We start from the raw sequence: 23,712 nt of genomic DNA, 5'->3' as shown, positions 1-23,712 counted from the left end.
CTCCTTGCAGTCCAAGGGACTCTCAAGAGTCTTCTCCAACACCACAGTTCAAAAGCATCAATTCTTCGGCGCTCAGCCTTCTTCACAGTCCAACTCTCATATCCATACATGAAAAGCATTACTATGTAAGTATTGATGCATATCACCTGTACTGATTAATCTACAAAGAACTTAAACAGGTTAAAATATCTTCCCACCCTCAACTAACACATATACCAGAACACTGGTCAGGGGTAGGGGTAGTTTGTTTTGGTTTGGCTTTCTATACTGTTCCATTTTTCCAGAATACCAGTAGAGAATTAGGGTATCACAATATAGAAAGCACAATTCAAAATGTTTTTGTTTACAGAGAATAAGCACATGCCTCATCTAGCTACCATTCAGCATACGTCTACCATTACCCTGCTCATGTTTGGAGAAATTCAAAACTAAGTATGACCAACCCATTCTGCTTAAATGAGCGCTAGCTTTTTTTTTTTTTTTTTACTACTTTTAGGGCTGTCAGTGAAAATTACCAATGGTTCTGTTCAAGATTATCTCTCAGATGAGAAATTGAAAAACAGACTTGTTAAAGGACACAATTAATTAATGACAAAGTAAACTTAGAAATCAATTATATTTTCACTAAACCAGCTTCTTCCCAACTTAAATATGAAATCACGTCTGATCTGCTACATAAAAATTTAAAAATAAATTAATTAACAGATGTGGGTGAGATACCTAGGTTCTGGTAATTCTGAAAGAGAAAAGCAACAGAAATTCACAAATACTGATTTGTTTCTTTTGCAGAATTCGAGGTGGGGATACTTAAAACACTCAAATGGCCTACAATGACTTTTCCCTCGAAACTAAAAGCCTTTAGACAAAATCAAATAGATTTCTTTACTAGAAAAGGATAATAATTGATATGGACTAACTATTTGAACATGAAGAACAGTGTTAGTAACATTATCCACATAAATAAATACACAAGTTGAAATCTAAGCCAGAAACTGAAAAGTGAAAGAGGAGAGTGAAAAAGTTGGCTTAAAGCTCAACATTCAGAAAACTAAGATCATGGTATCTGGCCCCATCACTTCATAAGAAATAGATGGGGAAACAGTGGAAACTGTCAGACTTTATTTTTTGGGGCTCCAAAATCACTGCAGATGGGGACTGCAGCCATGAAATTAAAAGACACTTACTCCTTGGAAGAAAAGTTATGACCAACCTAGATAGCATATTGAAAAGCAAGGTCTGTCTAGTCAAGGCTATAGTTTTTCCAGTAGTCATGTATGGATGTGAGAGTTGGACTGTGAAGAAAGCTGAGTGCCGAAGAACTGATGCTTTTGAAGTGTGATGTTGGAGAAGACTCTTGAGAGTCCCTTGGACTGCAAAGAGATCCAACCAGTCCATTCTGAAGGAGATCAGTCCTGGGTGTTCTTTGGAAGGAATGATGCTAAAGCTGAAACTCCAGTACTTTGGCCACCTCATGAGAAGAGTTGACTCATTGGAAAAGACTCTGATGCTGGGAGGGATTGGGGGCAGGAGGAGAAGGGGACGACAGAGGATGAGATGGCTGGATGGCATCACTGACTCAATGGACATGAGTCTTAGTGAACTCCAGGGGTTGGTGATGGACAAGGAGGCCTGGCGTGCTGCGATTCATGGGGTTGCAAAGAGTCGGGACTGAGCAGCTGATCTGAACTGAATGAAATTTCTTTTAGCTACAATGCTAAATTTATCGTAAACTGCAACTAAAGTCAGCATGTATGCTCATTCCAGGGTAGAAAAGAATAATTAGACAAACACAACAAAATTCTGCTAACCTAGACAGCTGTCCACATAAATCAGTGACTGAAATTTCTTAAACATGTAACTTATATAAGGTTTAGATATGTCCTTTTCTTTTCCTGAACTGCCTCTGCTGCCATGACAAAAATGGAGACGCAAAACAGTATCCTCCACTGAATTTTTTATTCATCGGTTTTTATTGTCTTTAAAAATTAGTAGAGTATAAAACCTCTCACAGTGTTTTACCCCGAATCTTCAACACCCGCCCCTTCTGAAGACTGCCACAGTGATTGAGAGCAGTTTATGTCAGCCCAGGTGTTTAAAGTCCCAGGCTGAAATATTTGGGTAATTAACATCATCCTACAAACACTCAAAATCATTTCAGCTGCCACCAGTAGTTAACAAAACTCTCCCCAAAACTGTAAGAAACTTAGCCTTGATTACTGTTCTATTTATCTAACTTAAAAACATTGCCTAGATGTAAAAAAAATTTCATACAACCTATCTTCCTCAAAAGGTTGCATCCTAAACAGCACAAATGTCAATTCAAAAGATTCCATATTAATATTTTACTGTTTATAACTCTAAGTGCCATAAAAAAGTCAGTGAAGCAGGTCTTCCTCCCAGAGGGGTGAACAGCTCTTAAGTCCAATGCAATTGAAAAAAAAAAAATTGCTCAAAGTTACTGAATATAATAAGTCCAAGTATAAATATCTATATTCTGCATAACACACTAGACACATCTTTACATAAGGAAAAGAAAAAAAGACATGTAAAGGAGGGAAAGGTCTCCTCATTCTCTTATTCTTACAGGATTTTTGATGGCTGAGGAAGAGTTTCATGCAACAAAGTACTTTTACAACTTGATGGCTCAATGACGTTCCTAGACTTAAAACGTGAGCATGTGAAACGTCAGTTATTTCTGCAAACTAGGCTGGTTGAAAGTAATTTCTCTCTATATTTTTTAAAGTAAGGGAATACTACGATTATAGTTACAAAACAAAGAAAGGCAAAACTTGAAATAAATCACCGACTAGGTATCCTTCACAGTCCCACTCTTAGTATCAACTGCAGAAATACCAGTAACACTGCAATTTCGAGTGCAGAGGACAAGGAATCACATACACGCGGCCAGCATGTAGCAGGCACTCGCCATCTGTGGCACGAAACGACGATATATGTGCAAACAATCAAAAACAGAAAACAAAACGCACTCCGATTTTGAGGCAACACAGTCAACAATTAGAGCAACAATTACTTGACGAAAAGCTGCCGGACAGCTTAACGCGCACTAAAAGGAAGTAGCTCTTCCTCCCTGCGTTCCTCTTTCATTCAGACGCTAGACTGTACATTGAAAACAAATCCTCCCCCAGCCCCGCCCCAAGCCCTACCCTCAGCGGCTCCCAGCACTGAAACTGACTGAAAGTCCGGGGCCTCGGCGGCCCCCAGCCCCGCCACACTCAGGACGCTCTGGCCGCGGACACGCCCGGCGCGGCGGCGGCGGCCCGGGCTCCAGCCGGCTGTCTCCGGGACCCCCAGCGGCTAGCGCTCTCCCCAGCCCGCGGCGCCGGCGGCCCCCTCCTCTGTCCCCGAGCGGCGGGCCGCGCCGTACCTGCACACCGTGATCAGGTTCCTCCTCTCCACGGCGGCGTTGCGGGCGCTCAGGCTCTTCTTGACGCCGCCGCCCCCGCCGCGGCCCCCTCCTAGGCCCCCCAGGCTCCGGGAGGCCATGGCGGGCTGACCCCCGGGCCCCTTTGTCTCGCACGACACCGCCCGCCCCGCACCCCCCCCCCCACCTGCTTCCGTGGGCTTTTGCTCGGCTTGCGGCCGTGGGGACGCGGGGAGGGTGGCAGGGAAGGAACAGGGACGGAGGGAGGGTGTGGAAAACGATGGGGGACTCGCACCCGGGCACTGGCGGCTGGCGCACCGCACCAGAGCTCTACACACATACACACACTCACGCGCACACACGAACGCACCACCCCCGCTCTCGCGCGCAGGAGCCGGGCTTCGCGTGCGGTTCGGTATCAGCCGCTCCCCTACTTCCCCATGGATCTCGGCGCCCCGCACGTCCAACCACCCGCACTCAGCCGCCACCCGCGCCCCAGCAGCGGCGCCACCGGGAGCCACCGGCCTTGCGCGCGCAGCCCCGCCCTCTCTGCGCCTATCCAGGCAATGCCGCCCCAGCTGGAGCCAACCTCCGCGGGCGAGGGGCGGGGCTGCCCCGCGGATCTTTAAAGCCACCTGCTAGAGCCCGTCCCGGCGCGTGGGCAGCTGTCAAGAGGCCGGGCTCGCGCTCGCCACCCTGGTGCTGCAGTCAGTCTGCCCACTGGGGAGCAGCGCCGCAGCTGGCCTGGGGTTTGTGGGGTGCGGTGCTCACGACTGCCCCGGGAACATTGCCGACCCTTTCCCGGAGCCCAGCTAATGGCTGGGATCGCTAGCTCTAACGGCTGACCCTATTGCCGGAACCCGACGCTCCAGCCTAGTGGCATCCGTAGCTACAACGCCGAGCCTGCACTAGCTCCCGCTCCCGCACCTGACCCAGGGCCTGACTTCCAGAAAGGGAGCGGATTTTGGTGGTGGTGGTGTGCGCGCGGGGGTTTTAGTGGTGGTGGTGGGGTGTGGGTGGGTGTTTGTTTGTGTCTGTGTGCGTCTGTGTGTGTGTGTGTATGTGTGTCTGTGTGTCTGTGTGCGTGTGTGCGTGCGCGCGCGCTAACGCCCTCCCCTGGCCTGATAGACAACTACAAATAGCCCAAGGAGCGAAATTGCCCGCAGAACATCCCTCCTGGGGCGTCTGCTCTTGAGATTTTGTCGCCACTTTGCTCCTGTCTTAGACCCCAGCATGGCCTGCAGCCTGGAGTGACCGCCCACAGAAGTGTGCCGTAAGTGGACACTGCACGTTTCTCCCTTCTCCAGTCCTGGGCAGTGACCCCGGAATTAGGAACGTTGGGGCGGCGAGCCTCCATGCAATTCGGCCTTGGCTCGGCTGGGCTGCTCCCAAAGATGAGAAAAGGAGTGCTATCCACACACAGCGCGACAGCTGGGAACCTAGCGCCCACTTTCCAGAGGTTCTCCACCCCTGACCTTACCAACAGGGAGGTCCTGGCTTTGACCCCGAGTTCTCTGTCGCTCATCTAGGTTGGCCATTCATCTCTCTTTGCATCAGTATGCCCAGATTTTAGAGTGAAGTCCTTACTTACAGTGTCCCTATGATACCTAGCTCGCTGCTGTGCAGACAACTGGTTTTCAATAAATGTTCGTTAAATGTAACTTGAAGTCACATTTGACACTCAGTTCAGTTCAATTCAGTCTCTCAGTCGTGGCCAACTCTTTGCAACCCATGAATCGCAGCAAGCCAGGCCTCCCTGTCCATCACCAACTCCCGGAGTTCACTAAGACTCACGTCCATTGAGTCGGTGATGCCATCCAGCCATCTCATCCTCTGTCGTCCCCTTCTCCTCCTGCCCCCAATCCCTCCCAGCATCAGAGTCTTTTCCAATGAGTCAACTCTTCTCATGAGGTGGCCAAAGTACTGGAGTTTCAGCTTTAGCATCATTCCTACCAAAGAAATCCCAGGGCTGATCTCCTTCAGAATGGACTGGTTGGATCTCCTTGCAGTCCAAGGGACTCTCAAGAGTCTTCTCCAACACCCCACTTCAAAAGCATCAGTTCTTCAGTGCTCAGCTTTCTTCACAGCCCAACTCTCACATCCATACATGACTACTGGAAAAACCATAGCCTTGACTAGACGGACCTTAGTCGGCAAAGTAATGACTCTGCTTTTGAATATGCTATCTGGGTTAGTCATAACTTTTCTTCCAAGGAGTAAGCGTCTTCTAATTTTATGGCTGCCGTCACCATCTGCAGTGATTTGGGAGCCCAAAAAAATACAGTCTGACACTGTTTCCTCATCTATATCCCATGAAGTGATGGGACCAGATGCTGTGATCCTAGTTATCTGAATGTTGAGCTTTAAGCCAACTTTTTCAGTCTCCTCTTTGACTTTCATCAAGAGGCTTTTGAGTTCCTCTTCACTTTCTGCCATAAGGGTGGTGTCATCTGCATATCTGAGGTTATTGTTATTTCTCCCGGCAAGCTTGACTCAGCTTGTGCTTCTTCCAGTCCAGCATTTCTTATGATGTACTCTGCATATAAGGTAAATAAGCAGGGTGACAATATACAGCCTTGACATACTCCTTTTCCTATTTGGAACCAGTCTGTTGTTCCATGTCCAGTTCTAACTGTTGCTTCCTGACCTGCATACAGATTTCTCAAGAGGCAGGTCAGCTGGTCTGGTATTCTCATCTCTCTCAGAATTTTCCACAGTTTATTGTGATCCACACAGTCAAAGGCTTTGGCATAGTCAGTAAAGCAGAAATAGATGTTTTTCTGGAACTCTCTTGCTTTTTCCATGATCTAGTGGATGTTGGCAATTTGATCTCTGATTCCTATGCCTTTTCTAAAACCAGCTTGAACATCAGGAAGTTCACGGTTCATGTATTGCTGAAGCCTGGCTTGGAGAATTTTGAACATTACTTTACTAGCATGTGAGATGACTGCAACTGTGTGGTAGTTTGAGCATTCTTTGGCATTCCTTTCTTTGGGATTGGAATGAAAACTGGCCTTTTCCAGTCCTGTGGCCACTGCTGAGTTTTCCACATTTGCTGGCATATTGAGTGCAGCACTTTCACAGCATCATCTTTCAGGATTTGAAATAGCTCCACTGGAATACCATCACCTCCAATAGCTTTGTTTGTAGTGATGCTTTCTAAGGCTCACTTGACTTCACATTCCAGGATGTCTGGCTCTAGACGAGTGATCACACCATCGTGATTATCTGGGTCGTGAAGATGTATTTTGTACAGTTCTTCTGTGTATTCTTACCACCTCTTCTGAATATCGTCTGCTTCTGTTAGGTCCATCCCATTTCTGTCCTTTATCGAGCCCATCTTTGCATGAAATATTCCCTTGGTGTCTCTAATTTTCTTGAAGAGATCTCTAGTCTTTCCCATTCTGTTCTTTTCCTCTATTTCTTTGCCTTGATCGCTGAGGAAGGCTTTCTTATCTCCTCTTGCTATTCTTTGGAACTCTGCATTCAGATGCTTATATCTTTCCTTTTCTCCTTTGCTTTTCACCTCTCTTCTTTGCACAGCTATTTGTAAGGCCTCCCCAGACAGCCATTTTGCTTTTTTGCATTTGTTTTCCTTGGGGATGGTCTTGATCCCTGTCTCCTGTACAGTGTCATGCACCTCATTCCATAGTTCATCAGGCACTCTATCTACCAGATCTAGGCCCTTGAATCTATTTCTCACTTCCACTGCATAATCATAAGGGATTTGATTTAGGTCATACCTAAATGGTCTAGCGATTTTCCCTACTTTCTTCAATTTGAGTCTGAATTTGGTAATAAGGAGTTCATGATCTGAGCCACAGTCTGCTCCTGGTCTTCTTTTTGCTGACTGTATAGAGCTTCTCCATCTTTGGCTGCAAAGAATATAATCAATCTGATTTTGGTGTTGACCATCTGGTGATGTCCATGTGTAGAGTCTTCTCTTGTGTTGTTGGAAGAGGGTGTTTGCTATGACCAGTGCATTTTCTTGGCAAAACTCTATTAGCCTTTGCCCTGCTTCATTCTGCATTCCAAGGCCAAATTTGCCAGTGACTCCAGGTGTTTCTTGACTTCCTTCTTTTGCATTCCAGTCCCCTATAATGAAAAGCACATCTTTTTTGGGTGTTAGTTCTAAAAGGTCTTGTAGATCTTCATAGAACCGTTCAACTTCAGCTTCTTCAGTGTTACTGGTTGGGGCATAGACTTGGATTACTGTGATATTGAATGGTTTGCCTTGGAAACAAAAAGAGATCATTCTGTCATTTTTGAGATTGCATCCAAGTACTGCATTTCGGACTCTTTTGTTGACCTTGATGGCTACTCCATTTCTTCTGAGGGATTCCTGCCTGCAGTAGTAGATATAATGGTCATCTGAGTAAAATTGACCCATTCCAGTCCATTTTAGTTCGCTTATTCCTAGAATGTTGACGTTCACTCTTGCCATCCCTGGTTTGACCACTTCCAATTTGCCTTGATTCATGGACCTAACATTCCAGTTTCCCATGCAATATTGCTCTTTACAGCATTGGACCTTGTTTCTATCACCAGTCACATCCACAACTGGGTATTGTTTTTGCTTTGGCTCCACCCCTTCATTCTTTCTGGAGTTATTTCTCCACTGATCTCCAGTAGCATATTGTGCACCTACTGACCTGGGGAGTTCCTCTTTCAGTATCCTATCATTTTGCCTTTTCATACTGTTCATGGGGTTCTCAAGGCAAGAATACTGAAGTGGTTTGCCATGCCATTCCCTTCTCCAGTGGACCACATTCTGTCAGGCCTCTCCACCATGACCCACCCATCTTGGGTTGCCCCATGGGCATGGCTTAGTTTCATTGAGTTAGACAAGGCTGTGGCCCTAGTGTGATTAGATGACTAGTTTTCTATGAGTATGGATTCAGTGTGTCTGCCCTCTGATGCCCTCTTGCAACACCTACCATCTTACTTGGGTTTCTCTTACCTTGGGCGTGGAGTATCTCTTCACATTTGACATTATTTGACTCTAATTTTACAGTTTTGGTGGCTACAAAAACGATTAAACTTTCAGCTTTGGTGTTGACATTTCTGTCAAAGAATATTATAAAATAGATACATAGATATAGTGTGAGTATCTCTGTACTTCTTGTATATTATGCAAAGTACTACAGGAGGTTCTGTTACTGTATGTTGAATGCTTTTAAAACAGAGCTTTGTATATTAAAGCTGTCAATTACTAATTTCCAAGATTGTAAAAAGTTTGAAATCTCTATTTTTAATCATCAGGGCAAAGACTGAGCCCTTTCATCCACTCAGCCAAATCAGAATATTAATATAATGAAAATACCCTGTAGAAAAAAACTGTCACAACTAATTTATTACAATAAATATTCGGACATTAAAATTATAGTAAACAATGTAGACTTTAATCATGATCTTTCACATAAAAGTAGGAGGTTTTTCCAGGGCAGTGCACTGGTTGCCAAACATTTCTTGTCTGCTCTGTGATGAATGACATAGAGGCTTGTAAGGAAACTTATCCTACTCAAATCGAAATTGTTATTTAACTACAAATGAAAACTGCATAGAGAAAAGAATGGGAAGTTATCAGTTATCAAGAAAATTTCATACTGGTTTGTCCTGCAGGAGGGAGAGAACACACATGTCTGAAACCCTTATCAGGAAGACAAAACTGAGTGGTTATGTCCAAACTGAGTGGTTAGAAAAGTGAGATGTCATTATTCTTGAAATTGACTTCCTAGCCTTTCAAGTACATTTTCATGTTACTTGTACTACGAATTTACAGTTATGACTGAAGACTTAGTAAAACTCCATCTTACATGATTAGGTAATAATAATATTTTTCAAAAGCTACGTTTACTGGGATTCAGTTGACGGCACTTGCTACACAATATTTCGTTTAAAGCTTTTTTATGCACAGCGTGTCATTAAACTGCCACATGCTGGCCTTATTTGATAAAGCTTTTTTCTTAATTACCTTGAACTATATGTTGTGGGTCTCATTCTTTCTTCAGATCACTAATCTGGGAGATAATAAATCATTATATTCCAGTGCAAAGTATAATACTACTATAGAAGCACATGAGTTTTCATGTTATGTTTTGAACTATTTTGGCACCTATTGCAATTCTTTATTAATCCAAGAATTGGCACAAAGGTTATTCAGAGATGTAAAAAGACACAGTAAAAATAATGAGAACAGTAAATGCTGAATTTAACCTACAAGGATGCCATAGAACTCAATCAGTAGATTATACTCATTCATCGTTTCCCCAATCTCCTTGTTTTCCCCACCAAAAAAAGACAAAGAAAAAATTTAGAAAGACAAAATTCCAATTGTCAGACATAAAATGTCCTCAAATCTAAAATATTATAAGCCAGAGAGATTACCAAATCATCATTTATAATCTCAAAGAAGTGGACTTTCTATGTATACCCAAGCCCAGCACATATAGAAAAGATTGATAAAACTGAAGACACAACTTTTTTAAATCTATGAAGCAAGTTTCATCATAAACACAAAGGAAAAGTAACAGAGTGAGAAAACATATTTGAAATTTACATCATGGACAAAAAGCTAATTTCCTTTTATGCACAACATTCCTGCAGATCAATAAGCACTGTTTCAGTAGAATAATGAAGGTGGAAGCCAAGTAGGAGACTAAAAGAGTGGGAACGGAGAAACACACAATTAAAAAAAAATTTTTTTTTACTTTACAATATTGTCTTGGTTTTGCCATACATCAACATGAATCCGCCACGTGTGTACACATGTTCCCAATCCTGAACCCCCCTTCCACCTCCCTCCCCAAACCGTCCCTCTGGGTCATCCCAGTGTACCAGCCCCGAGCATCCTGTATCATGCATCGAACCTGGACTGGAGATTTGTTTCACATATGATATTATACATATTTCAATGCCATTCTCCCCAATCATCACACCCTCTCCCTCTCCCATAGAGTCCAAAAGACTGTTCTATACATATGTGTCTCTTTTGCTGTCTCCCATACGGGGTTATCATTACCATCTTTCTAAATTCCATATATATGCATTAGTATACTGTATTGGTGTTTTTCTTTCTGGCTTACTTCACTCTGTATAATCGGCTCCAGTTTCATCCACCTCATTACAACTGATTCCAATGTATTCTTTGTAATGGCTGAGTAATACTCCATTGTGTATATGTACCACAGCTTTCTTATCCATTCGTCTGCTGATGGACATCTAGGTTGCTTCTATATCCTGACTATTATAAACAGTGCTGTGATGAACATTGGGATACACGTGTCGCTTTCAATTCTGGTTTCCTCGGTCACACAATTCTTTTTAAAGGTTATTGTAAAGGGGGGAAAAAAGCAGTAGTGAGATAGGGAAATGTTGAGTAAAGGGATGTTGGTATTCTATCCCTACTGTAGTGTTGTTTTTGTGTTGTGATGTGTTTGTTTTCATGGAAATGACATGATCACATTTTAAAGCTGATGGAATGAATCCACTGGTAAGGAAATGTTAGTAATGCAAGAGAGGAAAAATGATGAGAAGTGAGAATACGGAAAAGCAATGGGATCCAACACATAGGTAGATGGATTGAGCTTTGGTTAAAGATACTAATTCTCAGTTGTAACCATAGAGAAATGTGGGAGCCCAGGTGCGAACATAAGTAATCATAAGCTTTTATTATTAGAAAGATGAGAAAGTTCCTATCTGGTAACTTCTGTTTTAACTTCAAAATAAAAGACAAAGCCACTGGTTAAAAATTTCAAACAGTCCATCTTACAGTGAATGGTGAAATAAGTTGACTAATGAAATTTAGGACTCCTCATCAGGGTCTGAGGACCAATTTAAGATTGATGAGGGCTTCCCTGGTGCCTCAGATGGTAAAGAATCTCCTTCAGTGCAGGAGACCCAGTTGGATCCCTGGTTTGGGAAAATCCCCTGGAGAAGGGAACGGCAACCCACTCCACTATTCTTGCCTGGAGAATCCATGGATAGAGGAGCCTGGCGGGCTACACAGTCCATGGGGACGCAAAACCGGGCACAACTGAATGACATATATTTTCTTTTAAGGTTCGTTATGATGAATTTATAGTGAGCCCTATCTATCCTATTGCGTGATTTTCCTTGATATTGTTAGTGTCGTAGTCATCTCAGGCTGCCATAACAAACACCATAGTCTGGAAGGCTTAAATGATGCAGATCTATTTTCTCAAAGTTACAGAGGCTGAGAAGTCCAAGATCAAAGTACCAGTCAGTTTGGTTCCTGGAGAAACTCTTTTTGGCTGTAGATGGCGCCATCTCCCTGTGTGCTCACAAGACCTCTTTGTGTTCGGAAGGTGGGGGTAGCAGATGAGAGAGAGCAAATTCTTCGGTGGTGACTCTTCTAAAGAAGGGCACTAATCCATCATTAGGGCCCATCCTCATGACCTCATCTAACCCTAATAACTTCCTAGAGGCTCAATCTCCAAATACTGTCACACTGGGAGGGTAGGGCCTCAGTGTATGAGTCTTGGGGAACACAACATTCAGCCCAGATGATTAGGCTGCTAGCATGGAAGTAATAAGGGAAATGTTGATTTTATGCAGGAATGACATTTTTATGAGAGCATAAGAGGAAAAGACAGAAATACAAGGAAAATTTGGATATTAACAGTATGATTCTAAAGAGATTCTTAAAGCATTTTACACCAGATAGAGAGGAAAAGATGAAAAGAGAAACAACGGGTTGGGGTAGAAAAGAAATATCAAAGGACTGGATGATCTTTTTTTTAGCTTGTTCTTGCCGTTTTTAGTGCCTATAGAGTTATAGTATAGAGAGATGTTGAAAACGTTTTATTCAAATTATATTCATCATTATTTTCCCTTATTGGTTTTTCCCTGGGTCATTTTAGAATGGCCTTTGCCACTCACAAGAATATACAGAAATTTTATGGTTTCTTTTTTATATAAAAAAACAGTCCATCTATTTTTTTGTTTAAAAACTTATTTCTGTAAAAATTTATAGGTACTGTGGCTCCAGGAAGACAGATATCACTTTCATTATATTTAACATCTAGCACATTATTTTTAATATCATAAAATATTTTTAATGAAAGTTCATCTATATGGAATATATGAATGTGTGAAATTAGGATATATGTTTATTTTTCCAAATGGTTAGCCATTTGTCTAAGTTTACTTATTAAATGATTAATCTTTTCCCTACTGATTTGAAATGTTAAATTTGCCAACATCTACTTCTCCTTTATTGACTATACCAAAGCTTTAACCGTGTGGATCACAACAAACTGTGGGAAATTATTTTATTTTATTTTATTTTATTTTACTTTACAATACTGTACTGGTTTTGCCATGCATCAACATGAATCCGCCACGGGTGTACACGTATTCCCAATCCTGAACCCCCCTCCCACCTACCTCCCCAAACCATCCCTCTGGGTCATCCCAGTGCACCAGCCCCGAGCACCCTGTATCCTACATCAAACCTAGACTGGCGATTTGTTTCTTATATGATATTATACATGTTTCCATGCCATTCCCCCAAATCATCCTACCCTCTCCCTCCCCAAAGAGTCCAAAAGACTGTTCTAGACATCTGTGTCTCTTTTGCTGTCTCCCATACAGGGTCATTGTTACCATTTTCTAAATTCCATAATATGCCTTAGTATACTGTATTGGTGTTTGTTTTTTTTTTTTTTTTCTGGCTTACTTCACTCTGTATAATAGGCTCCAGTTTCATCCACCTCATTAGAACTGATTCCAATGTATTCTTTGTAATGGCTGAGTAATACTCCATTGTGTATATGTACCACAGCTTTCTTATCCATTCGTCTGCTGATGGACATCTATGTTGCTTCCATATCCTGGCTATTATAAACAGTACTGTGATGAATATTGGGGTGCACGTGTCTCTTTCAGTTCTGGTTTCCTCGGTGTGTATGACCAGCAGTGGGATTGCTGGGTCATAAGGCAGTTGTATTTGCAATTTTTTAAGGAATCTCCACACTGTTCTCCATAATGGTTGTATTAGTTTGCATTCCCACCAAAGTGTAAGAGTGTTCCCTTTTCTCCACACCCTCTCCAGCATTTATTGCTTGTAGGCTTTTGAATAGCAGCCATTCTGACTGGTGTGAAACGGTACCTCATTGTGGTTTTGATTTGCACTTCTCTGATTTAACTTATATGCAGAGTACATAATGAGAAATGCTGGACTGGAAGAAACACAAGCTTGAATCAAGATTGCTGGGAGAAATATCAATAACCTCAGATATTCAGATGACACCACCCTTATGTCAGAAAGTGAAGAGGAACTCAAAAGCCTCTTGATGAAAGTGAAAGAGGAGAGTGAAAAAGTTGGCTTAAAGCTCAACATTCAGAAAACGAAGATCATGGCATCTGGTCCCATCACTTCATGGGAAATAGATGGGGAAACAGTGGAAACAGTGTCAGACTTTATTTTTTGGGGCTCCAAAATCACTGCAGATGGTGACTGCAGCCATAAATTAAAAAACACTTACTCCTTGGAAGAAAAGTTATGGCCAACCTAGATAGCATATTCAAATGCAGAAACATTACTTTGGCGACTAAGGTCTGTCTAGTCAAGGCTATGGTTTTTCCAGTAATCATGTATGGATGTGAGATTTGGACTGTGAAGAAGGCTGAGCACTGAAGAATTGATGCTTTTGAAGTGTGCCATTGGAGAAGACTCTTGAGAGTCCCTTGGACTGCAAGGAGATCCAACCTTTCCATTCTGAAGGAGATCAACCCTGGGATTTCTTTGGAAGGAATGATGCTAAAGCTGAAGCTCCAGTTTTGGCTACCTCATGCAAAGAGTTGACTCATTGGAAAAGACTCTGATACTGGGAGGGATTGGGGGCAGGAGGAGAAGGGGACAACAGAGGATGAGATGGCTGGATGGCACCACTGACTCGATGGATGTGAGTCTGAGTGAACTCCGGGAGTTGGTGATGGACAGGGAGACCTCGTGTGCTGCGATTCATGGGGTCACAAAGAGTCAGACACGACTGAGTGACTGAACTGAACTGAACTGAACTGATAATGAGTGATGTTGAGCATCTTTTCATGTGTTTGTTAGCCATCTGTATGCCTTCTTTGGAGAAATGTCTATTTAGTTCCTTGGCCCATTATTTGATTAGGTCATTTATTTTTCTAAAATTGAGCTGCAGGAGTTGCTTGTATATTTTTGAGATTAGTTGTTTGTCAGTTGCTTCATTTGATATTATTTTCTCCCATTCCCAAAGCTGTCTTTTCACCTTGCTTATAGTTTCCTTTGTTGGGCAGAAGCTTTTAATTTTAATTAGGTCCCATTTGTTAATTTTTGCTTTTATATACAGTATTCTGGGAGGTGGGTCATAGAGGATCCTGCTGTGATTTATGTCAGAGAGTGTTTTGCCTGTGTTCTCCTCTAGGAGTTTTATAGTTTCTGGTCTTACGTTTAGATCTTTAATCCATTTGAGTTTATTTTTGTGTATGGTGTTAGAAAGTGTTCTAGTTTCATTCTTTTACAAGTGGTTGATCAGTTTTCCCAGCACTACTTCTTAAAGAAATTGTCTTTAATCCATTGTATATTCTTGCCTCCTTTGTCGAAGATAAGGTGTCCATAGGTGTGTGGATTTATCTCTGGGCTTTCTATTTTGTTGCATTGATCTATATTTCTGTCTTTGTGCCAGTGCCATACTGTCTTGATGACTGTGGCTTTGTAGTAGAGCCTGAAGTCAGGCAGGTTGATTCCTCCAGTTCCATTTTTCTTTCTCAAGATTGCTTTGGCAATTCGAGGTTTTTTGTATTTCCATACAAATTGTGAAATTATTTGTTCTAGCTCTGTGAAAAATACTGCTGGTAGCTTGATAGGGATTGCATTGAATCTATAGATTGCTTTGGCTACTATACTCATTTTCACTATATTGATTCTTCCAATCTATGACAATGGTATATTTCTCCATCTATTAGTGTCCTCTTAGACTTGTTTCACCAGTGTGTTCTAGTTTTCTATATATAGGTCTTTAGTTTCTTTAGGTAGATATATTATGAAGTATTTTATTCTTTTCATTGTAATAGTGGGTGGAATTGTTTCCTTAATTTCTTTTTCTACTTTCTCATTATTAGTGTATAGGAATGCAAGGGATTTCTGTGTGTTGATTTTATATCCTGCAACTTTACTATATTCATTGATTAATTAGCTCTAGTAATTTTCTGGTGGAGTCTTTAGGGTTTTCTATGTAGAAGATCATGTCATCTGCAAACAGTGAGAGTTTTACTTCTTTTTTTCCAATTTGGATTCCTTTTATTTCTTTTTCTGCTCTGAATGCTGTGGCCAAAACTTCCAGAACTGTGTTGAATAGGAGTGGTAAAAGTGGGCACCCTTGTCTTGTTCCTGATTTTAGGGGAAATGCTTTCAATTTTTCACCATTGAGGATAATGTTTGCTGCGGGTTTGTTATATCTAGCTTTTATTATGTTGAGGTATGTTCCTTCTATTCCTGCTCTCTGGAGAGTTTTTATCATAAATGGATGTTGAATTTTGTCAAAGGCGTTCTCTGCATCTATTGAGATAACCATATGGTTTTTATTTTTCAATTTGTTAATGTGGTGAATTACATTGATTGATTTGCAGATATTGAAGACTCCTTGCATCCCTGGGATAAAACCCACTTGGTCATGGTGTATGATCTTTTTAATGTGTTGTTGGATTCTGATTGCTAGAATTTTGTTAAGGATTTTTGCATCTATGTTCATCAGTGCTATTGGCCTGTAGTTTTTCTTTTTTTGTGGCATCCTTGTCAGGTTTTGGTATTAGGGTGATGGTGGCCTCATAGAATGAGTTTGGAAGTTTCCCTTCCTCTGCAATTTTCTGGAAGAGTTTGAGTAGGATAGGTGTTAGCTCTTCTCGAAATTTTTGGTAGAATTCAGCTGTGAAGCTGTCTGGACCTGGGCTTTTGTTTGCTTGGAGATTTCTGATTACAGTTTCAATTTCCGTGCTTGTGATGGGTCTATTAAGATTTTCTATTTCTTCCTGGTTCAGTTTTGGAAAGTTGTACTTTTCTAAGAATTTGTCCATTTCTTCCACGTTGTTCATTTTATTGACATATAATTGCTGATTGTATTCTCTTATGATCCTTTGTATTTTTGTGTTGTCTGTTGTGATGTCTCCATTTTCATTTCTAATTTTTTTGATTTGATTTTTCTCCCTGTGTTTCTTGATGAGTCTGGATAATGATTTGTCAATTTTATTTATCTTCTCAAAGAACCAGCTTTTGGCTTTGTTGATTTATGCTATGGTCTCTTTTGTTTCTTTTGCATTTATTTCTGCCCTAATTGGTAAGATTTCTTTCCTTCTACTAACTCTGGGGTTCTCCATTTCTTCCTTTTCTAGTTGCTTTAGGTGTAGAGTTAGGTTATTTATTTGACTTTTTTCTTGTTTCTTGAGGTAAGCCTGTATTGCTACGAACTTTCCCCTTAGCACTGCTTTTACAGTGTCCCACAGGTTTTGAGTTGTTGTGTTTTCAGTTTCATTCCTTTCTATGCATATTTTGATTTCTTCTGTGGTTTGTTGTTCATTCAGAAGCGTGTTGTTCAGCCTCCATATGTTGGAATTTTTAAGAGTCTTTCTCCTGTAATTGAGATCTAATCTTACTGCATTGTGGTCAGAAAAGATGCTTGGAATGGTTTCAATATTTTTAAATTTACCAGGGGTAGATTTATGGCCCAAGATGTGATCTATCCTGGAGAAGGTTCCATGTGCACTTGAGAAAAAGGTGGAATCCATTGTTTTGGGGTGAAATGTCCTATGGATATCAATTAGGTCTAACTGGTCTATTGTAGCATTTAAAGTTTGTGTTTCCTTGTTAATTTTTTGTTTAGTTGATCTATCCATAGGTGTGAGTGGGATATTAAAGTCTCCCACATTGTTGTGTTATTGTTAATTTCCCCTTTCATACTTGTTAGCATTTGTCTTACAGATTGTAGTGTTCCTATGTTGGGTGCATATATATTTACAACTGCTATATCTTCTTCTTGGATTGATCCTTTGATCTTTATGTAGTGTCCTTCTTTGTCTCTTTTCACAGCCTTTGTTTTAAAGTCTGTTTTATCTGATATGAGTATTGCTATTCCTGCTTTCTTTTGGTCTCTATTTGTGTGGAATATCTTTTTCCAGCCCTTCCCTTTCAGTCTGTATGTGTCCCTTGTTTTGAGGTGGATCTCTTGTAGACGACAAAAATAGGGGTCTTGTTTTTTTATTCATTCAGCCAGTCTTTGTCTTTTGGTTGGGGCATTCAACCCATTTACGTTTAAGGTAATTATTGATAAGCATGATCCAGGATTTCTTTGGAAGGAATGATGCTAAAGGTGAAACTCCAGTACTTTGGCCACCTCATGCAAAGAGCTGACTCATTGGAAAAGACTCTGATGCTGGGAAGGATTGGGGCAGAAGGAGAGGGGGACAACAGAGGATGAGATGGCTGGATGGCATCACTGACTTGATGAATGTGAGTCTGAGTGAACTCCAGGAGTTGGTGATGGACAGGGAGGCCTGGCATACTGTGATTCATGGGGTCACAAATAGTCGGACACGACTGAGCGACTGAACTGAACTGAACTGAACTGAACTGAAGATCTTGTTGCCATTTACTTTATTGTTTTGGGTTTGGGTTTATACACCCTTTTTGTGTTTCCTGTCTAGAGAAGATCCTTTAGTATTTGTTGGAGAGCTGGTTTGGTGGTGCTGAATTCTCTCAGCTTTTGCTTGTCTGTAAAGCTTTTGATTTCTCCTTCATATTTGAATGAGATCCTTGCTGAGTACAGTAATCTGGGCTGTAGGTTATTTTCTTTCATCACTTTAAGTATGTCTTGCCATACCCTCCTAGTCTGAAGAGTTTCTGTTGAAAGATCAGCTGTTATCCTTATGGGAATCCCCTTGTGTGTTATTTGTCGTTTTTCTCCTGTGATTTGAATGTTGGAGCATTTAATATTGTCCTGGAGGTCTCTGAGATTGTCCTCATTTCTTTTAATTCGTTTTTCTTTTTTCCTCTCTGATTCATTTATTTCTACCATTCTATCTTCTACTTCACTAATCCTATCTTCTGCCTCCATTATTCTACTATTTGTTGCCTCCAGAGTGTTTTTGATATCATTTATTGCATTATTCATTATATATTGACTCTTTTTTATTTCTTCTAGGTCCTTGTTAAACCTTTCTTGCATCTTCTCAGTCCTTGTCTCCAGGCTATTTATCTGTGATTCCATTTTGATTTCAAGATATTGGATCATTTTCACTATCATTTTTCAGAATTCTTTATCAGGTAGATTTCCTATCTCTTCCTCTTTTGTTTGGTTTGATGGGCATTTATCCTGTTGCTTTACCTGCTGGGTATTCCTCTGCCTCTTCATCTTGTTTATATTGCTGTGTTTGGGGTGGCCTTTCTGTATTCTGGCAGTTTCTGGAGTTCTCTTTATTATGGAGTTTCCTTGATGTGGGTGGGGTTGTATCAGTGGCTTGTCAAGGTTTCTTTGTTAAGGAAGCTTGTGTCAGTGTTCTGGTGGGTGGAGCTGGATTTCTTCTCTCTGGAGTGCAGTGAAGTGTCCAGTAATGAGTTATGAGATGTCAGTGGTTTTGGAGTAACTTTGGGCAGCCTGTATATTGAAGCTCAGAACTGTGTTCCTGTGTTGCTGGAGAATTTGCATGGTATGTCTTGCTCTGGAACTTGTTGGCCCTTGGGTGGTGCTTGGTTTCAGTGTAGGTATGGAGGTGTTTGATGAGCTCCTATTGATTAACGTTCCCTGGTGTCAGGAGTTCTCTGATGTTCTCAGGATTTGGACTTAAGCGTCCTGCTTCTGGTTTTCAGTCTTATTTTTACAGTAGTCTCAAGACTTCTTCTATACAGCACCATTGATAAAACATCTAGGTTAAAGATGAAAAGTTTCTCCACAGTGAGGGACACCCAGAGATGTTCACAGAGTTACATGGAGAAGAGAAGAGGAAGGAGGGAGTTAGAGGTGACCCGAATGAGATGAAGTAGAATCAAAAGAGGAGAGAGCAAGCTAGCCAGTGATAACTTCCTTATGTGTGTGCCACAGTCTGGACCACTCTGAGATGTTCACAGAGTTATACAGAGAAGAGAAGAGGGAAGGAGACAGAGGTGGCCAGGAGGATAAAAGGGGGAAATGAAAAGGAGAGAGTCAGATCCAGCCAGTAATCAGTTCACTAAGTGTTCTCCACTGTCTGGAACACACAGAGATTCACAGAGTTAGGCAAAGAGAAGGGGGAGGGAGGAGATAGAGGCGATCTGGTGGAAAAAAAAGGAGAGTCCAAAGGAGGAGACTGCAATCCAGCCAGTAATCTCGCTCTCAAGTAAAAATGGGTACTGAAGATTAGGGTTTTGAAGGTACAAAATTGGTAACAAATACCAAAAAGCAAAGATTAAACATCTAGAGTAGAGGATGGATTTTCAAAAATACAATATTAAAGAAAAGAAGAAGAAATAAAAAACAAAATCACAAGAATTATTTTAAGAAATATATATGTATATGAAGTTTGCTTTAAGAATAGGGTCTTTTTTTTGAAAAGTACTAGTAGGTTATAAAAATGAAAATTAAAGGAGTAATAGAGGACTTTAAAAGTTTTAAAAAAGAAGAAGAAGAAAAAAAAGAATGATCATAAAAATAGTAAAGATATATCTAGGACTTTCTCTGGTGGTGTTGTGGGCAGTGTGGGATCAGTTCATTTTCGGATAGTTCCTTAGTCCGTCTTGTATTTCTGAAGCTTTATAGGCCCCTTCCTATGTAGTCGGTACTAACGACAGGGTTTTAATCTATTGCACCTGTCAGTTCCAAGGCAGTTCCCTCTGTTTTACCTTCTTCTGTTTGCTGGTCTCTTCAGTGTCTGACTTCCATCGCGACACAAGGAGGGCAGTGGTGGACACCTTTTTTAGGCTCACTTGTTCAGTCGTGCTGTGGTGGGGAAGGAATGCTGCAAACAAATAACACTGGCGTGTGCTCACAGTGTCTCAGCTATGATGGGCCTGCCCCCGCTCACGGTGCACACAGCTCAGGTTCTAGGTTGCTCCACCGGGAACCGTCTGAGGCCAGCCCTGGGCTGCATGCACCTCCCAGGTGTAAGCCTCTCAGGGTCAGGCACTCAGGTATTTCTCAGAGGTGCAGACTCGATTGGGCCTGCGTTTTGTGCCCTTCCCAGGTCTGAGCAGCTCAGGTGACCAGGTGTTTGGCAAACGTGGTCACTGTGACTTTTAACCTCTCCCGTCCCTGGTGCTCAGTTTTCTGGGTGTACAACTGGTGCACCTTCTCAGGTGGATGGTGACTGTCCAGAACCCAAGAAGTCTTAGTTAGCAAAGAAGCCTGCTTGCAGTTTGATAGATAATGTCTCTCTGGGGCTGCAATTGCCCCCTTCAGGCCCTTCCAGCTCTGGCTGCCTGTCACCAGAGGGGGATGGTCTGCAGCCAGCTAATTCTGTTCCGTGCATGGAACAGAATTTTGTTCTGTGCATGGTCCTGGCGGTGTCTTTTGTTAGAGCTTTTCCCGTGGTAGCTATCCCACAGTCTGGTTTGCTAGCCCAAGTTAGTTCGCTCTGGTTACCCTCTTTGCATTCGGGCCTGATCCTTAAAAAGCAATGCAGCCCATGCCTCCCTGACCAGCCCCCGCTTGCTAGTGGCGGATGCAGGCGTCTGCGCTGCTTCTCCACTGGGGAAGTTACCACTGGGCTCGTAACCTGTGGGTTTTAATTATTTATTTATTTTTCCTCCCTGTTATGTTGCCCTCTGTGCTTCCAAGGCTCGCCACAGACTGAGCCGTGAGAGTGTTTCCTGATGTTTGGAAACTTCTCTCTTTTTAAAACTCCCTTCCCGGGACGTAGCTCCCTCCCTACCTCTTTTCTCTCTTTTTTTGTCTTTTATATTTTTTCCTACCTCTTTTTGAAGACAATGAGCTGCTTTTCTGGGTGCCTGATGTCCTCTGCCAGCTTTCAGAAGTTGTTTTGTGACATTTACTCAGCATTTAAGTGTTCTTTTGATGAATTTTTGGGGGGGAAAGTGGTCTCCCCATCCTATTCCTCCACCATCTTAGGACCGTGCCCCCGGAAAATTCTTTAAGAGATGGGAATACCAGACCCCATGACCTGCCTCCTCAGAAATCTGTATGCAGGTCAAGAAGCAACAGTTAGAACTGGACATGGACCAACAGACTGGTTCCAAATAGGGAAAGGAGTACATCAAGGCTGTACATTGTCACCCTGCTTATTTAACTTCTATGCAGAGTACATCATGAGAAACGTGGAGCTGGATGAAGCACAAACTGGAATCAGATTGCTGGGAGAAATATCAATAACCTCAGATACTCAGATGATACCATCCTTATGGCAGAAAGTGAAGAGGAACTAAAGAGCCTCTTGATGAAAGTGAAAGAGGAGAGTGAAAAAGTTGGCTTAAATCTCAACATTCAGATAACTAAGATTATGGTATCTGGTCCAATCACTTCATCACAAGTAAATGGAGAAACAATGGAAACAGTGAGAGACTTTATTTTGGGGGGCTCCATAATCACTGCAGATGATGACTGCAGCCATGAAATTAAAAAACGCTTGCTCCTTGGAAGAAAAGCTATGAGCAACCTAGACAGCATATTAAAAAGAAGAGACATTACTTTGCCATTAAAATTACATCTAGTCAAAGCTATGGTTTTTCCAGTATTCATGTATGGATGTGAGAGTTGGAATATAAAGAAAGCTGAGCACTGAAGAATTCATGCTTTTGAACTGTGGTGTGGCAGAAGTCTCTTGAGAGTCCCTTGGACATCAAGAAGATCCAACCAGTCCATCCTAAAGGAAATCAGTCCTGAATATTCATTGGAAGGACTGATGAAGCTGAAACTCCAAACCTTTGGCCATGTGATGCAAAGAACTGACTCATTTGAAAAGACCCTGATGCTGGGAAAGTTTGATTGAGGGAGGAGAAGGGGATGACAGATGAGATGATTGGATGTCACCACTGACTCAGTGGACATGAGTTTGAGTAAACTCCAGGAGTTCATGATGGACAGGGAAGCCTGGCATGCTGCAGTCCCATGGGGTCACAAAGAGTCAGATATGACTTAGTGACTGAACTGAACTGAATAATTTTAATAGTAATTTTACATTTGCAATAAGTATATGTGCTCATGATAATAAATCCACAGAGACAATGAACATAAATGTTTCACAGCAACTTTTTTTGAAATATCTCTCCAGACACAAAATAAAGATATATGTACTTAATTTTGTTCAGATGGTCTCATGCTATACACAGTCATTATGTATTTTCAATACCTGTCACTGTGTTTGTTTTCTGCCTTCCAAAGGCTTTGTATTTTTATGCAGTCAAATTTATGTGCTTTTATTTTTATGTTTTTTGTGTGTTTTCGTTATTAGAAAAACTCATTTATGCTTAGATTATAAAAATGATTAACATTTTGTAATGTGTTTTTCCTTTTTGTTTTTCGCATTTGTATATTTGATACTTATAAGTCTTGCTGTAAGAAACAATTGTTGAAAAAGCCTAACTTTTCCAACTGAGTGATGCTTTAACATTGGTATTAAATAATGCATTCCTTCCCATGGGCATGAAATGCTACCTTTATTAGGCTCTAAATATTTACATATATTTGAGTCTATTGCTGGATTTTCTATTCTGATCCAGTGATTTATCATTTGTAAGCTAGTGGTACCAAAATCTGATACATATTGAATGAAGCCTTCTAATGTTTTTTTTAACTATCTAGTAGGGCTTGTGTGTTAGTCACTCAGTTGTGTCTGCCTTTGCGACCCCATGAACTGTAGCCCACCAGGCTCCTCTGTCCATGGAATTTTCTAGGCAAGAATACTGGAGTGGGTTGCCATTCCCTTCTCCAGGGCACCTTCCTGACTCAGGGATCAAACCCAGATCTTCCACATTGCCGGTGGGTTCTTTACCTTCTGAGCCACCAGGGAAGTAGAGCGTATCTCTTAATTAAACTCTTTCAGAAAGTTCTTAAGTAACTTTAGAGTGTCTATTCTTCACATTAGAATCATTTTGACACATTCTTTCCCAAAAAAACTATGGAGATTCTGATGAAAATGCACTACATTAATAAATTAGGTTAAAATATAAACATCTCTGCAATATTTGCAGTGTTCTAAGACCATGGTATGTGTCTTCAATTCCTTGAATTTTCTTTTATTTCACTCAGTGGAGTTTTTGTTGTAAAGTTCCAGTGATAGTAAGACTAGGCTTTTTACTTTCATTATATGTCTAACTATTAATGGTTATAATTTTTCATAGGAAATATACTTCCTTT

General features: G+C 41.4%; 1 protein-coding gene across 1 annotated transcript in view; it reads right to left on the bottom strand.

Moving 5' to 3' along the window:
• The window catches only part of LOC108633334, an 86,562-nt gene that overhangs the window by 45,809 nt on the left and 17,041 nt on the right, over nt 1-23,712 (bottom strand). Inside the window, exon 2 of the mRNA XM_018047506.1 lies at nt 3,386-4,017. Coding sequence (XP_017902995.1) covers nt 3,386-4,017 — 632 coding nt within the window. The remainder of the gene's footprint in view (nt 1-3,385; nt 4,018-23,712) is intronic.

Source organism: Capra hircus, chromosome 4, assembly GCF_001704415.2.
Source record: "Capra hircus breed San Clemente chromosome 4, ASM170441v1, whole genome shotgun sequence".
Taxonomy (NCBI): domain Eukaryota; kingdom Metazoa; phylum Chordata; class Mammalia; order Artiodactyla; family Bovidae; genus Capra; species Capra hircus.
Note: the sequence above shows the minus strand (reverse complement) of the source record. Positions and strands in the feature narration are given on the sequence as shown.